Source organism: Melospiza melodia, chromosome 9 (assembly GCF_035770615.1).
Source record: "Melospiza melodia melodia isolate bMelMel2 chromosome 9, bMelMel2.pri, whole genome shotgun sequence".
NCBI classification, from domain to species: Eukaryota; Metazoa; Chordata; class Aves; order Passeriformes; family Passerellidae; genus Melospiza; species Melospiza melodia.
Window position 1 is genome coordinate 2,371,522 of NC_086202.1, and position 17,827 is coordinate 2,389,348.

Below are 17,827 nucleotides of genomic sequence, written 5' to 3' on the forward strand. Positions count from 1 at the left end.
GAATCACAAGTACAAGGACCTTGAGTGATCACAAGTATACGAGGATCACAAGTACAGGGACCTTGAGTGATATTTCCAGTGTTCCAGGCTGGAATCACAGACACAAGGATCCTGAGGGATCACTGGAAGCCATTCCATGTGATATTTGATATTTAAATTTTCCAGGCTGGAATCACAGGTACAAGGATACTGAAGGATGAGTGGAATCTATTCCATGTGATATTTTAACTTTCTAGGCCAGGATCATAGGTACAAGGATCCTAAGAATAATCAGTGGAAGCCATTCCATGTGATATTTAAATTTTCCAGGCTGGAATCACAAGCACAAGGATCCTGAGGGATCAGTGGAAGCCATTGCAGGTGATATTTCCAGTTTTCCAGGCTGGAATCACAGGTACAAGGATCCTGAAGGATAAGTGGGATCCTGAAGGATAAGTGGAATCCATTCAATGTGATATTTTAATTTTCCAGGCTGGAAAATCAATCATAGGTACAAAGATCCTAAGTCATCAGTGGAAGTCATTCCAGGTGTTATTTAACATTTTCCAGCCTGGAATCACAGGATCCTGAGGGATCAGTGGAACCCATTCCACGTGATATTTAAAGTTTTCCAGGCTAGAATCACAAGTACAAGGACCCTGAGTGATCACTGGAAGCCATTCCATGGGATATTTAAATTTTTCCAGGCTGTAATCAGAGGTACAAAGATCCTGAGTGATCAGTGGAAGCCATTCCAGGTGACATTTCCAGTTTTCCAGGTAGGAATCACAGGCACAAGGGCCCTGAGGGACCATCTGACCCCTGGTTTTGGGAGCATCACCCCCCTGGCAGCACAGGGTGCCCGAGCCCTCCTCCCCTGGGTGCCATCTGTGCCATCTGCGCCAGCTCCACCTGCCCAGGGGCACCTCCAGCCTCCACAGGTGTGCCCAGCCCTGCTGCCAGGTCAGGTGGGAACCCCTCCTGTGGCACTGGCAGGTTATGTACAGACACCAACAGGACGGGGCTGCTGGGACAGTGCCTCAAGCTATTTATTTTTCAGCATCAGTCTCATGACATGATTATGATAATGGAAAGATGCTAACAGCTCACAAATCCAGGAAGCAGGCTGGAAAACTTAATGTTACAGCATACTTTATAACCTTCTAAGGCAATTATGAAGCAAAAGCACATTGACAGTGGTTCTATCCAATCACCATAAGCACACGTAGCTTTGGTTAAAACAATATTTACTTATTTCGAATACAATACCTGTTTGTGAGGCACAACACACAGAGCACTATTCATAACCTTAACCTTCCTAATTTCTTGCTAGATAAACTTTTTGCGACTTTGAAAGCCAAACAAGCACCAATACACAGCTCTATTGTTCTTATTCCCATGTCTTCATACAGCTTAAATAATTTTTCAGCTGCTTTAGCACTGTTCACAATTCTGCTGTATCTGAGGCCTGTCTTGTGCAGTTTTCTTAAAACCCTCTGATTTTATGGATTCCCACACTCCTGGAGGGCTGAGAAACACACCAGGTGCAAAAAAAAAATAGAATAAAACTCCTTTTTGTTGTTGTTGCAGGAAAAGCTCCAGCAGCTCCAGCAGGGAGTGGATCCCGACTGCTCCTGCTCTCTCCACATTCCCCATCCCTCCCAAAGCAGTGGAGCTGCAGGGATGATCCTGCATGGGGGATGTCCTGGCTTTGGGAGAGGCTGCTGAGCCCCTGGGAGCGCCTGCAGGGCAGTTTGGGCACGGCCAGATGAGGGGCAGCTCCCCAGGGCTGGCATTCTCTCTGCTCTGAGCTCCAGGAGCGCTCAGCCTGCTTTGGATCATCTGGAAAACAGGGAATAAACACTTGCTAACGTCAATAAACCTGCTGGGCTTTTGGAGCCAGTGCTCTGGGACACTGGCAGGGCTTTTCTCCAGTTTTCAGCTTGGATTGGCTTCTCCTTTCTTGTCCAGGAGACCAGAAATCAGTGCAGGTAACTCTGAGGTTAAAAACACACAATAAATGGAATGTGTCCCTTCAGGAAATCTGTCATGCAGCTGGGCAGAAAGGTCACAGTGACACTGGATTTCATGGCTCTGGTGGCCTCCAGGGCTGGGAGGGACGTGGGACGTGGGATGTGTGTGCAGGTGGGTGAACATCCTGGATCTGCTCCTGAAGGAGGAGCTGGGCAGCTGGCAGGGAAGGCTCCTCGCTGTGACTCTGTCAGGAGTGATTGATTTCCACACATCACTTCATTCATTATGATCTGGCATTTTCCAATGGAAAACTGTTTGGAGAAAAGTCCTGGCCAGACCGATTTCAACTCTTCTGGGGCTTATTTAATTCCTGGCCTTTAAATTTGTGGTGAGCGCACAATTTCTGCATTTATTGCAAATGTTTGGGATAAAATTTGCCCCTAAACCCCCCTAGGGGACACATTTCATTATCCCTTTGTCAAGCTTAAAAAACCCCACTGTAAATATTTCTCTGTGAACGAGTGATTGATGTTTCAATCAGGTTTGGATTTGCATCCACCTTGGTGTCCTTCCCCTGTGAATATTCCTGGGAGCTGCCTGAGCGATCAAACAATTAAACATTGCAGTCTGGAGTGTTTTGGGGACACCTTTCATGTTAATTCCCCAAGCTCTGCTCCCTGGAAAAGCAGCACTGGTCCCAGGGTGTGCATGGGTGGTGACACCAAAAATGTGAAATCCACAGAAATCTGCTGGGGGCAGCAAGGGAAAACAAATCCCCCAAATCTGCTGGTGTGAACTCACAGAGCAGGACCTCACACTGGGACCACTCCCTGTGTTCGCTGCTCCTTGATATTCATGCAAATATTGAATTTTCCTCTTTTTTTGGGCATCTTTGATATTTTCAAAGCACGTTCGTTGCAATAGGAAGTGGTAACAGATCCAAGACGTGTTTATTTTACTTAATCTGGGTGTTTTAACAAATATTCTGTGTTTAGAGTCCACCTTTCCATGGAAAACAGAATCATGGAATGGATAAGGTCAGAAGTGGTCGCAAGGGATCATCTGATCAACCCCAATAAATGTTCATCCCACTAAAAGGCAGGAAGGAAACAGATGGAGCCTCACCTGGAGGAGGAATTGGGAAACAAATTAAATTTGAGGCTCGGATTTGGCTCCTCCTGGAAGCTCAGCTGCACTTGGTGCTTTTGAAACCCCCAAATTTCAAATACTCCTCTACTTTTCTACTCCAAATTGTGTTCATCCAGAGCCAGTCCTTATCCCTGCATCTCCCTGTGCCGCTTTCCAGTGCTTTTCCTTGGATTTGCTGACATTAGAGGGCACTCTCCCATTTTCCTGCTTTTTTCCAAGGTATTTTAACCAGCTCTGGTTGCAAAGTGCTTCGGCAGGCTGGGGCTGAGGGCACAAACACGCTCCAAACAAAAGCTGCTATTCTCATTTAAAAACTACTACAGTGCTGGGAAATCTTCTCTCAAAACTGACTTTTTAATGATGTCTGTATAGCTGGGAGGGTGGGCAGTTTATAAAACCTCACACACATGAAATATCTCCTGTTGCAACAGCTCTCTGTGAGGGATCCCTGATTTCCCAGCTGGAATTTGTGGGAATTAATGCAGTGCAGCCCTTCCTTGACATTGCAGGGTATTAAACTAGAGGTGGCTAAAAGGTGACCACGAATTTTGTGTGATGAATATCTCCTAAATCCTCCAACCTCTTCCATTCACTTCCAGAAGTGTTTTGAAATTACAGATGAGCCAAAAAAAAAAAAAAAAAAAAAAAATTTGGAAAAAAAGAAAGCCAAAGACCAAAAGTTGCTTTAAAATGTGTAGGAAAAGTGTTTCTGAATCAGCCCAAGGAATGTCTCATAGCCATAAACCCACAAAGCATCCAGAATGCCATTCCAGCATCCACACTGGCAATATTCATATATCAAAGCCGAGGTGCTGTGAACTTCCAACTTTTTTTTAGGATGGCATTCATCTCTCTGACAAAAATAATCATGGAATGCTAACCTGCAGCAGCTTCAGACTTGCTGGGAAAATATTACCACTTCTCCTATCCCCAGTCACACCTAATTTAAGAGGCTTAGCTTGTCATCATTAAAAAAAATGTACAGAAGACACCACAGATTTTTATCTCCTCTGGAACTTTTTCTTGTGGAAGTAGCAGGACAAAACACACCCCCAAAATATGGGATTTTTAATCCAGTTTTAACCCGTCCTTGCTGCTCTGGGAATCTCCCTTGTGCCATCCCCTGGTTATCCATTGTTCCCATAATTAGTTCTGATTTTCCCTGCAGTAGTGTTGACACAAATTAATTTGCAGTGTCTGGATGCCGCACAAATTCCAAGTGGGAGCAGAGAACCCCATCAATAGAACAGAGGAAGGAAAAAGGACAAGTTCAAAATTTTGGACGTAAGAGCCAAGTGCAGAGGCAGAATCAGTCAGAATCCTGCCCAAGGTGGCACAGGGAATGTGGGGCAGTTTCCTGTAGGAGAAGGAGAAATGGTCCCACTTTTTAATTGAATTTTTGCCAGGCTCCATGTCAGGTGTGCCTGGAAAACCTGGTTCCTGATTCCTTCCTGGATTTGTGTCTGCAACTCCACAGCACCAAAATATTACCAGAGCAGGGAGAATCGCTCCCCTCTCCCCCTCTGGCAGGTGAGATCCACTCTTTATTCACAGGGAAAGTGAAGCATTTCCTCAAGGTGAGGCTTTCAGCAGAGACTCAGAAATCAGAGCTGTCAGTGACCCCGAGCAGAATCCCCTGGGTTTGTTCCATCAGTCAGGAACCTCCCTGCCCCTGCTGACCTGGGCCTTTTCTGTTTATTCAGCATGGAATTGAGGAAATCACACAGCTGTGCTGCAGTCACCACCAAAATATAACACAAAACTATTGAGACATTGTGTGCAGTGACCGCTGTGAGTGCCAGGGATGAGGCATGTGGGAACCCTTCCGTAATTCCAGGATAATGAGGGAGATTCGTTTCTTTGCACAATTTGCACACAAGATAAAATTTCTGCATTTGCTGGGAAGGCAGTAAATAAATATTGCTGTGGAGTGAAAGCTCCTGAGAGCTGGAAAGGAGCTGTGAGGAGCAGCAAATGGTGTGAGGGGATTGTGGAATCCCAGACTGGGTTGGAAGGACCCCAAACCCCATCCCATTCCAAATTTCCAATTCCTAATCCAATTCCAGTGTCCAGCCTGGCCTTGGGCACTGCCAGGGCTCCAGGGGCAGCCACAGCTGCTCTGGGCACCCTGTGCCAGGCCCTCATCCTCATTTATTAATAATCATTAATGAACAATCACATCTGCAAAACACTCTGCAATAATTTGTCAAATGAAACTGTCTTCAGCCATCAGACACTTAAAAATTATATATATTTTTAATGATATATTTTTTTAATGCGGTATGACTAAGTTAATCTAAAATACAAGGTATTTTACTTAAATAAAAAGCTGAATTCTTGAATATGCCTTTGAAAAACATCCAGCTCGGGCCAGTGACCAAACAATGCAGTTGATAAGGCTACAGCATCTCTAATATCACTAATTAAGCAGTTACAGGCTCGGAGGTGCAGCCTTTGACAGGTGAACAGCACGAGGCAGGCGAGGCGAGTGCTCTGTGCCAAAACACATGAATCCATCCTGAGAACACAGGGAAGATAAATGTAACTCATTTCCTGAGCACAGGCACGTAAATGACACCTTATTTGTTGATCATAGGGAGTGATTTGTAAAGTTCAAGTACCAAAATATGCAAATTGGCACCACGCTCCACATGCAAAAGAGCAGAGGGATCCTGGAGATCTCATCCTCACATGGCTCCTGCCTCACTCTGGAAAAAGCCACTCCGAGGAGCTCAAAAAGTGCAGCACAAACACCTGGGCAGAAAATTCAGGAAAGTTAGCTGCTAGGAATTTAGGAAAATGCCAGCTGGATGCAAAAATAAAAAGAAAATATGGTTCAAAGGTTTTTGGGGAATATTTGGGTGGTTCAAAGGGTTTGGTGGCCTCCTTGAGCTGGATGGATTTGATGTGGAGTTTGTGTCTGACAGAGCCTGCCCAGCTCCTGGCAGGCAGGAGAATCTCTGAGGATGATTCTTGTAGGAGCCAAGCTTTGATGATCCTCGTGGATCCCTTCCTGCTCAGGATATTCCATGAGAAATCCAGTGACACCATCATTAATATCTGCAGAATGGCAAAGAAAATATAAAAACACCCCACCTTTGCAACAGGAAAAACATTGGTTTTTTTGTTCATAATTATATTTCCATAGCCCAATTCCACCCACATGGGCAATTTTCTTATTTCCTTTAAGGTTGTGTAAATTAATCAACATGAACATTTTACATAATTCATTATATATTTTCTCCCCATTTTTACTCACACATACTCTTCTTTCCTCAAGATAAGAGCTATTTGCTCTTTTCAATTAATTGATGATTTTTAGTTGAAAATTAGGTAAAAATACCCCTCTGCAACATGATAACTATCATCTACTGAGAGTGTGATGTTTAGTTATAAAATAAAGCAAAGCAGAGCTGGGGGGACTGAAATTACTCTGGAACAATGCTGACATCACTGAGTTTAACAATATATTCTTTCCTTCAAGGTTGTGTAAATTAATCAACATGAACATTTTACATAATTCATTATATAATTTTTTCACCCATTTTTACTCACATATACTCTTTTTTCCTCAAGCTGAGAGCCATTATATATGTGAGAGCCATTTGTTCTTTTCAATTAATTGATGATTTTTACTTGAAAATGAAGTAAAAATACCACTCTGCAACATGGTAACCATCATCTACTGAGAGTTTTAGTTATGAAATAGTATTTTTAGTAAAATGGCAATTTTTAGTCGTAAAATAAAGCAAAGCACAGCTCGGGGGGGGGTGAAATGACTCTGCAACGATGCTGACATCACTGTGTTTAACAATAAATTTCCACAGCATCCTCCCAGACCTTGGCTTCAGCCCAGCGTCATGCTGCTAATTAAGATGTTAATGAAGACCCAGAGCCAAGCACAGCGGGCTGGGCTCTGTGGGGAGCTCCCAGCTCTGGGATTTTCTGCACTTTGGAAAGCCCAGGTGAGATCTGGGGGGTCAGGAGAGCCCTCGGGCACAAAGCACAGGAATCTGTGAGGAGGATCCGTGGGCAGGGGCATCTCTGAGTGCTCAGAGCTCCGTGAGGTGCTCCAGGGTTGCCATAGAGACTCACCAGGTCTGACCAGGAGCGAACACAGAATATTCCGACCCTGAACACGCCAAATGTCTGAGGCAAAACCTGTGGAAGATGCTCTGTCACTCCCTGCTCTTCCAGTGAGCTGGGGGTGAAATCTGGGCATGATGTCTGGAGAGCTGCTCTCCACAGCTCATTTCTTGTCACACTTGGGGGAATCGGAAAAATCAGAAAAACAAAAACTCCCACAGACACTGAAGGGTTTGATCTGCAGCCTTGGATTGATGTAAAAATACAATACACAGATATTAAGCAGAAAAATCATAAACTCCTATTTCTACAGTTGTAAGTAAGAATCTGCCTGAAGTGAGTGAGAAACTGCACTGATGAGATGGTGAAGGTTTATAATGCAGGGGTGGGGCTGTATGGAACGAGCTGAGAGTTCAGAATTAGAACAGAAGCAGATGTGTGCCTGTGAGACAGAAGCCCATTGGACAAAAGCATCCTCAGTGCAGCAGAAGTGAGTAAAGGTGATGGGTCAGAAAAGCAAAATAAACCCTGTGGCAGCTGTCCATGGGGTTAGAAAGTTCTAGATTGCCTTGCAACAAAGAACTTGTGACTGCTCTGAGCTATGGCCGAATGCTTGCTGCTCTGAAATCTCAGGGCCTCTGAGACTGATGTTTGTCTGAGCAATAAATTGTTCTTAGCCTGAAAATTGTCCCATCCCTTCATTTCTAAGAGTGACAATATTATTAACAGTGAGCCCTTCCATGTCTTCTGGAAGGTTCACACCAAAGAATTTGACAAGATGAGTCTCAGCTTATCAAGCTTTTAAGATCGCTTTCTTTTCCAGCATCATCAACCCAGTGACTTCAAATGTGGGAAGGAATTAGAATAAAAAGTCTGCCTATCTCCACAAAGACAGAAAAATTGCCCTAACCCCAAAAATTGCTCTCTACCCCAGCCCCAGAGTGAGGTTTGATATTCAGCTCTGTCATTTTTTCACTCACCAAGGTCCATCCTCACCTCAGCTGTTCTCACCAGCCATGGCCCATTGGGGTAGGAGAGTGAATTCCAGCTTGTTTCCTTAAAGAAAAAAGTCCTGCCATGCTGCTTCACTCCCAAAAATAAATTTAAATATGGTGAGACTGATACAAGGCATAACTTTGACATTTTTTCAATCTTTCCCAAACTCTTTCAACATTTAAGCAGACAGCTCATCAATGACATTCTGCATAAATGCTCCACGCTTCAAAGTAATTTTTCATGATGAATCTTTAAAGTGCCAGACTCTCTGATAAGTTAAATTTTGATTTTCTTTATATGACAAATGGTTAATAGTTGTCTTAGAGCTTTTCTGCACGATGATTTTTATCTCTCTTTTATTACGGCAATAATAACATCTAATATACTCTCTCATATCTGTCTTGTTCTTTCTTAAGGTCAAAATTATATCCAGAGTTAAAAGCAGCAAGAGGCTTCTCCCTTTCTTCCTCTTGGTATTTTCAGGGAATGAATTACCACATACAGGCAAATAATAGCAAATTAGGGAACCTAAATGTGATACCCATACTTTAATATGTGCTGGGCAATCAGAAACCCGAGTATTGGGACGTCATTACAACGAGGAATTTTCAGGCTTGCAAGTTAATTAGGTGCTATTACATCAGGCCATTTAATTGCCTTCCTTGCCAATAATCTCTGAAGAATAATCTGTGAAAAAGGAGAAGGAGGAGGAGAAGGAGAAAGAGGAGGAGAAGGAGAAGGAGGAGAAGAAGGAGAAGGAGAAGGAGAAGAAGGAGAAGAAGAAGAAGAAGAAGAAGAAGAAGAAGAAGAAGAAGAAGAAGAAGAAGAAGAAGAAGAAGAAGAAGAAGAAGAAGAAGAAGAAAAGAAGTGTTAATTCTTCTTCTTGTCTTTGGGCAGACTTTGTTGGTGGTATTTTATGGTGTTTTATGTTCCCTTCAGGTTCACCAGTGGGAGCCTCAAACCTTCAAGGGCAGGGATGGTTTTTGGGGAGCAGAGGAGCAGCAGGTGACACATCCTGCTCCTTGGAAGGTGCCATTCCAGGGGTGGGGATGATGGGATGGGATGGGATGGGATGTGAATACAGCTCCCACAACCTCAAGGTAGCATCAGCCAAACCCCAGGGCCCAGCACAGTCTAGTTTATAAATTAATTAACTTATTTATAATCAACTGATTTATTTAAACACAGCTGGATCTGAGTAGTAGTAGTAACTCATCAGGTGACATTTCATCCACACCACATTTACATATTTCACATCAAATGACTTTTTCCTTGTTTTATTCTTTTTCCAACAGGAAATTAAAAAAAAATCCCAGATTTGGCACATTTCATCAGCTGGATGTTGCCTACCTAAGTCAATTAATTGAGGCACAGGGAATGGTGCTGATACCCTGCCTTAGAATGATTTCCCAAGATTCTTCTGGATATGAGATGAGACATCTCCCGAGACTATTCCCTGCCAAAGTCATTTTAAATAACTATATTAAAACGCCAGTGGAAGTTAAAAGTAGGGCCTGATTGTTTCACCGGTGGCCCTTCATATCATCGGAAACCTGAAATGAAGAGTACTTCAAACCTGTGTTTAAATTACCAGTTGCCTTCAAGTAAATGTGGTTTGGGATGGGAAAGCACAGGAATGCCTGTGCCTGGCAGAGAGGAGGGATTTTGGGAATACTCCGTCCTCCCCGCAGGCCGCGCGCACGCGTCTCCTCAAAGCACGGGATTATCTTTGTGTGAATCAAAGAGCAGCTTGATTAAAACCTGTATGCAGCCTGACAAAGGAGGGAAACGAAGCAAATGAAAACACTCATTTCGAGACAAGACTTCATGGCAGTGTGACTTTGGGAGCAAAGCCCTTCCCGAGCGCTCCCGTCGGCCCCGCTCGGCACTTGGGGAGCCGCACCTGGGGACTCTGTCAGAGGTGGCTTCGCCAGAGAAAAACACCAAAAGGAACTCAAAGCAACGACTGGGACACCAGAGGTCAAAACCTGGGCCGCGCCTTGGGACACTTGCTCAGGACTTTGCCCTTCGGAAGGAAGTTTTTTTAATTCCCGCTCCGACGCCGTTGCGGAAGGACCTTTTGTGGAGAGGCTTCCCCAGGGGCAGCTCCTCAGCCCTGCCCACCCTGGACAGGCAGCTGCTCAGCAGCACCAGGCACGAATCCCATCTCCCCTTCAGCTGGCAGCTCAGATACAGCGGGTTGGTGCTCTGGAGGTTAAAGGCAAACAAACAAACAAAGAAACAAACAAGGAGAACAACAAAATAGAGATAAGAGAAGGTAACATTATGGATTTGGGTATTTGCCAGGACTTGTTCAGGATACAGAGCAAAGCAGGAACACAAAAGCAATTTATGCTTTGAATGACAGGGATGAGCTGTTATTTTCTAAGGATTTATCGTGTTCAAAATCAGATTTCTTCGTTGTTTTTTATACATTTCTGGTCTAAAATACTGATACTATTATGTTTAGGGTATGATATGAATTGTTTTCAGTGATGCTGACCAGCTGTGACATAGTTTCTTTGGAACAACACAGGTGTTTATTGCTGGAAAATGAGATTTTTTCAGGGAAAAATGAAATACCAGCCTTGTATAACCTGTGTGAACTTCTGAGGCTGAAATTGCAGGTAAGAGAAAACAAAAATAGCTGTAAAGCTAAAATTTGGAGGATGCTTTCCAGTAGTTATGACCAATTCTGGAAGCAGTTCTGAATAAGTTTAATAATGACAAATTAGTAGTGGGAATTTTAAAAAGTCTGCATAAAAATCCAGGCTTGGACAAAAATCCAGGGTTTTGTACACATTCCTTTTACTTGCACTCTATAGGATAAAAAAAAGCCAACTACATAAAAACTTTCACATATTTCAACAGCTCTTAAAATAAACTGCATTTAATTACTGCTGCATTATAAAATAAAACCATTTCCTGGCATGTCTGTGGTTGCTCTGTGTGTATTTCATCATATCCTGATTTCCCAGCTGATTTTCCATCTTAAAGTCATATTCTGTAATCTCTAAAAATTCCATGCAAAGCCGTAGGATTAACACCAGGAATTGCTGGTAAAATTGCCATTAACTTAATTAGGATTTGTTTTAATTCAGTGTTTTATTGCTCTTATTTAATACTGGTTATCAAGTCAATTTTTTTGTTTGTTTAATGACTTTTTCTGCAACCAACACCTTCTGCCACTGACAAGGCGCTTCCCAGACTGAATTTTCTCCCTAACACAAAAAAACACTTTTTAAAAGAAAAAATCCTATAAAAACCAAAAAGACAGGCACAGAGAAATTCTCCTTTTGAATTTTTAGCTGCTATTACACTAGATTTCCTGAACAAATAACTTTTATTTGACATTTATTGAAGCAATTAAAGTCCTTTTAACCATGATATCATCGCCATAAAGAGAACCCATCCATTAGGAAATGTGGCTACTCAGATCCAGCTGTGTCTAAATAAATCAGTTGATTATAAATAAGTTAGTTAATTGATAAACTCACTAGCAATAAGTGAAATTAATACATATATGTCTAATTGCACTTCTTTGAGATATGCAAGGAATTCAGATTAAATGGAGAGGAGATTTGTGATTTTCTCTCTTCCATCCAGGATTTCAGCTCCCCACACTCCACATTAAATATGCACTGAGTAGCTCACATGATTATTTCAGAGGCTTGCATATTTTTATTAATAACACCAGGAAAAATTAGGCTATGCTCCAGGAAAATTAGGTAATAATATCTAACCAATAGCTTTAATACAAGAAAGTTCTTTTGTTTTATAAAAAATAAAAAAAACACAGCAGCAAAGAAGCAACCAAGCAAACAAAATTAATTTAAAAAAAGAAGTAATTTAAGAGGAATGGAACAGATCTGGGAGTAGTTGGAGAATGGGACTTACCATGGAAGGGCCAACTGGGAAACCCGAGCACACCAATGTCACGGAGACCCACAGGATGAAAACCGAGTTCAACCTGCATAGACTTCAAAGAAAAGCTGAGATTAGTGAAAATTTGGACCAAAACCAAGCAAAATATGAACAGAGAGCATCCCAAGCACCAAGAGCCCCGCGGTGGCTTTACCTGCTCATTTTCTACCCAGCGCTGTGTGCGTGCACATGCAGCTCCACATCCAAATCCCTCACATATCCTTTCAGTTCTTCCTCAGGTGACCATTTTATACCAGAGTTCAGGAGGGAAAATGCCATCAAAGCTGATTTTATTCTGACTAATTGCTCCTTGTTTGGCCTTTTCTTCTTGTTAAATGGGAAAATGGCAAGAACACGCTCAGCTGCCATCACCAACCCCGGGGATTTCATTTAAAGTGTCCCATTAAATGTCTCTCAAGTGGTTTTATTGTTACCTCTGTGTCATCACTGCAAGCCTGGTCAGAGGTCTAAAGATTTCAAAAATCCATCTCAAGAGTTTGTGGCCACTTCCAATATATCAGGTGGAGACCTTGCAAAGCCTGGCAGCGAGGGAGAAACATTAAAAGTGCATTTTAAGTAAAAAAACCCTCAAAGAGTCTTATTAAACTCAAAACAGACCAATACAAGGAATAATATTTTTTTCTATCTTTCTACCCCATCATTATTTTTTTACCTGCTTAGTTCTAAATACACCAAATGATTTTTTTTTTCTGACAATTGAAATTCTTTGGACATTCATTTCCACTATGCAGCCATATCTCAGCCAACACTGAGTTTAGCCAATCCAAACTTCTATAGGATTAATAAACTCTGTTAATCTCATTAATAAACTCTGTTAATCTCCAGCAACACAGCAAATGTTTTGTGTCTAAAAGCATCATTTGTTGCTGCAGCAAATTTAATGGTGCAGCATTTTAGGGTTTATTTGTCCAGAGTGGGGTGAAAATGCTGAATCCCACAAGGCCTGGGAATGTTGGGCTGCACAGGGAATGCTGAAAAACATTAAATTCCATTTATTTTTTCTAAGAATGAACATCACATCTACAAAAACATGCTGGGTTAATGCTTGGACTCGCTGATCTGAGAGCTTTTCCAGCTTTAACCATTCCAGGGTTCCAAAGAAAACACAGAGGATCATTTTCTGACAGCCATAGAGTGTCAGACATGCACACAGTGAGGCACAAACCCCAAATGTTGCATTTCCTTTGGTGTTTACACTGAAAAATCCCCAGACAAGGGCTCCAGAAGGGACCCTGGTGTGAGTCTGTGGGGAGACTGAGCTGCTATAAATGATGCCAAATTTCACTGCAATATTTCAGATCATTTTGACCATTTGGAAAGTCTTTTCCAACCATACTGATCCCGTGATGCTGACATTCAGTCTCCTGATAAAGTGCATTTCATTCCAGGAGCCAGAGAACTGTGAGGAGAAACCCAGTGGCATGGAAGAACCTATGGGGGTTTTAAACAAAAATTCCTGATGTGGTCTCAGCCTGTGCTTGACCATTTCTCCCTCATCATGGTGGTGCTGTTGTGGTTGACAAAATCCAACTAATCTGACATCACTTTCTAAAAAGAAAAAGTGGTTTTAAAAGAATTGTGGTGAAGCTCTCCAGGACTCTCCAGGCCCACGAGGGCTGCAATGAGGACGAAATTTGCCTCATTTAAAGCCTGCAGCTTTACATCCCTTATAAACCCATCAGCAGAACAGGTGACCATTTGCATTTCCAGCCTTATTCAGAGAGCAAATCCTCTCTTTGAATGGAACCTCCCATTCCCACTCATCCAGGACCTCCAAGTGCAAGGATGGGAGGATTAGGTCGTGTTCCTGCTGCACAGAAAAGCACTTTGGGCTGGATTCTGCCTGGGCACAGCTCAGCTCAGCTCTCATTGTGTCTGCATTTACTGCAACTCCATTTTAATCTGAAATTAACCTTCACACAACACTTTTTGTGGAAGGTGAGGGGCCAGAACAGGTTGGTGATTAAAGCTCAGGGTTTCCAGGTTCAACCTGACACTCTCTGGGTAAACTTTGGTGCATTATTGACTTAGTTTTTAAAATTGTGAGTTGTTTCATCTCCCATTGGGTCTGGTCAGTCCCTCCTATCCTCACCTTTCTCCCATCCCTCTAAAAGAGAGGTTTTGACCAGGTGAGAAATCACAAACTGCTTTGGAACCGAAGAACCACAGGGTCACGGAATAGTTTGGGTTGGAAAAGCCCCCTGAGACTGAGTCCAGCCATTCCCCAGCACTGCCTCATGTCCCCAGGTGCCACCTCCACAGGGCTTTAAATCCCTCCAGGACTGGAACTCCTCCCCTGCCAGGGCTGGACAGAGAAGTTCCCAATATCCAACCTGAACCTCCCCTGGAGACACAGGTGGTACCAGGGCAGGAGCCACTGAGACATCACCATGGGGCCCAAGGGCTTTGCCCATCCCTCAGGCACACACAGAAATATTTCCTGAATATTCCAACCTCCCATTTGCTCCTCCCTCCTTGGAGGTTCTTTTTTCCCAGCTTTTCAGGATGCAGTTTAACACAGCACACCTGTGATTTGCATGCTTGAAGCACAGATGGAGATTCAGCTCCATTCCAGATATTCCCACTTCAGGTTGGGAGGAATCAGGTTGAACAGAACAAGTGGCAATTGACATTTCTGTCTCCTGCTCTGTCTGCAGAGGCTCTGCTCCCAGGCTGGGTTCACTGGCAGCTATCAGAGGTCAAATGAATCATTAGGAATCACAATAAAACCTCCCAGCATCCATAAAATTTGTGTTTTCTCAGAATAAATCAGCAGCAGTATCAGCAACAAAATCACCTCTTCCCTCCTGATTACCTTGTTGGAGGGATGATGTATTAAACCTCAGTGCTGCTTTCCTTTGGTCTTCCCCCAAAAATCATGGAACAGCACAAACCTGACAGCTGAGCCTATCAAACCTTGCAAGCTTTTGAGATTAATAATCCTATAAGTTTTAGAACACGGTATTTCCTTCTTCCAACCCAATAGTCAATCCAAAGTGTTTTAAATTGGCATTGTGGGACTTTGCCAAGGTATCAAACAAAAAATGAGCGAACACACCTCAACCTGTCCATTGGCATAACCCCAAAAGTTGTAAAACCACAGCTCCTGGTAAAGGCAAGACTCAAAATCTCATTTCCTTCTGGGATGCTCCAAGTGAAACCTCAGCGTGGCTTTGCTGGAGGAAGCTGCTGCAATATTTTGTTCCAAACTCAATGTGGGTTTTTTTTTTGTTTTTTTGGGGTTTTTTTTTGTTTGTTTGGGTTTTGTTTGGTTTTTGTTTGTTTGTTTTTGGGTGTTTTTTTGTTTGTTTTGGGTTTTTTTGTTGCTTTCAGGAATATCAAGAAAGCCAAGAGCCAGCTGGTTTGCTTTCAGCCCACTGCAAGGTGCGAGCTGGAAATCAATCACACTCCCAGCCCACAAACCTGCTTCTGACTCGGTGATAATAGAAAATCCCAGCAGGAGACCGAGAGAGAAGAAACAGAGAAAGCAGAAAGTTCATTCCTTGGGTCATTCCCCGTGTGCTGTCACTGCTGCAAGGGGACACAACCAAACCTTTCACCTGCACCATGAGATCTCATCCTCAGAGGCACAGAGGGGCTGCTCTGGGTGCACCTGAGTGGTTCTGGGCATTTCCCTGCCATGGAGATCTCTAATCCCCCTAAAATTTGGCATCAGGTGATTGCCCCATCCCTGGAAGTGTCCAAGGCCAGGCTGGGTGGGGTTTGGAGCCACCTGGGATAGCAGAAGCTGTTCCTGCCCATGGCAGGGGTGGCACTGAGGCAATAGAGGTGAAATGATACCTCAGGATTTTGCTTTCCTATGTTTCATATTCTGGACTGAATCTGTGCTGAATGTTGTTCACCCATTAGTGCGTGGGTCTGAGTTTCACATGAGGGGATGCTGAGCTCTGTGCACAGAGCAGGGACACAAAACAATTCCTGCTCCAGCTGGGCACCAAGGACAAATGACCCAAATCTCAGCCCAGGAGCACAAACCCCGTGGGCTGCAGAGAGAAAAACAAGCAGGGTGGGACTGCAGGGGCTAAAGCTGGAATGGGACAATGAACTGCAAGGTGCAAATGGAGCAGAACTGATCCCAGGGACAGAGCCCGTGCCCGGCCGTGCATTTTGGGGCCATTTTGGTTCATCTTGGGTGCAGCCCTGGCTGGGCTCTGGTGCTGCCCAAGGTGCAGCCATGGAGGAGATGCTTTGAATAAATCCCTGCTTTGTTCTGGAGCTCTGTCCAGCCTCTGCTCTGGGTCAGCCCTCACAAGGCATCAGTACTGGATGGGATTTAAGGTTTAACATAACCCATTCCAGGATTCTCTGATGCAGGAGGAGAATGGCTCTGACAGACAGGGGTCGGGGGCTCTAAGGCCAAATGATGCAGCCTGGGGGAGGCTCAGCTCTTGCCCCCCTGCTGCCCTCAGACATTTGGGCAGTGCCCACCTGCAGTGTCCCCCAAGCCCAGGGCTGTGTCCCCTGGGCCATTTCCCTGGCCCCTGAGCCACCACAGAGCTCTCTGGGGAGGATGCAGTGATCTCACCACAGGTCAGGCACACATTCTCTACAGCCTGTGCTGGCTGCTGTGGGCACCCAGCTCTGTGCTCCTGTTCCAGCCCCAGAGCTCTCCAGAAGGACAGAGCTGTTTATTGAATTCCTCCCTGGCTGCCAAGCCCTGTGAGCGAGACACTGCTCCAGCTCCTTGCAGGCAGGGACAGCTCCTCTGCTGAGCCCTGGCACCGTGCCCTGCCTGGGAAATGCATGGCTCCTTTTGAAAAGGCAGATTTTAATGCAATTCCACTCAGACACCGCTCCCCTGGCAGCCTGAGCCAGCAGCAGCTCCGGCTCCAGCCAGGGCCCCTCTGGGGCTCAGGTTTGATCTGGGAGAGGAGGAAAATCAAAAGGCATCCAAGGCAGAGCAGCACTGCCAGTGCTGCCCCCCTGCACAGCTCTGGCTCTCCTGGACAGATGCTGAGCAGGCAGGAGGGCAGCAGCAAGGGCTGCCAGGAGATGCAAGGAGCAGGGCTCAGCGTTTGGGGACACCGAACCTCAGGACCTTCACTGGCACCTGATTCTGGAGCACTCCTGCATCCCCGGGGCTGTGCACGTCACCATCACGGCAAAGGGGACGAAGCTGCAGTTGGATCCTCCCATGCCAGGGGAAAAATTAGCTCCAAAATCCCATTTCTGATCCTACATCACACAGGAATTGTGGGCTGTGTCACAGTCACCATCCCCAGGATTTGAAAGTCTACGTCATCATCATCTCTAAATATATCAATTCCTTTTCCTGGCTCCAGCCAGGGCTGGTGTGGGCAGAGGCAGCACGAGCTCCTCACCCCAGTCCCCAGCACGTGTCCCAACAGGAATCCAGAGTGGTGAGGGAAAATGTCACCACTCCCTGTGGCCACACAGCCCTGCTGATGTCACCATGAGAAGTGGTGGGAATGAAGCTTTTGCCCAAAACATTTTGGAACACATCAGGAAATGTTTCTACTTTATGGATCCTTCTCTCTTTTTTTCTTTGTCAGGTTCCTTAGCACACCTTCAGCAAAACAAACCTCAGCATGATTTGAAACAAGCCCTGCCTGCACCAAGTGTTAAAGCCTTCTGAGAATTTATCTGGAAAGAAAGAGCAGAGCAGACAAAAGTTGCTCAAATTGTCAAGGGGAGGCTCAGCAGAGGAAAAGTGGAG

The 17,827-nt window shown here is 44.4% G+C and overlaps 1 protein-coding gene across 1 annotated transcript; it reads right to left on the minus strand.

Annotated features, from left to right (window-relative positions):
* Positions 1–9,852: 9,852 nt before the first annotated feature.
* On the minus strand, positions 9,853–12,321 carry NPS (neuropeptide S). The gene is made up of 3 exons (XM_063162809.1): positions 12,263–12,321; positions 12,082–12,163; positions 9,853–10,392 (listed from the first exon to the last, which is right to left on the minus strand). Exons 1-3 carry the CDS (start codon positions 12,268–12,270, stop codon positions 10,198–10,200), a joined length of 285 nt encoding a protein of 94 aa, XP_063018879.1. The 5' UTR covers positions 12,271–12,321; the 3' UTR covers positions 9,853–10,197.
* Between the last annotated feature and the right edge of the window lie 5,506 nt (positions 12,322–17,827).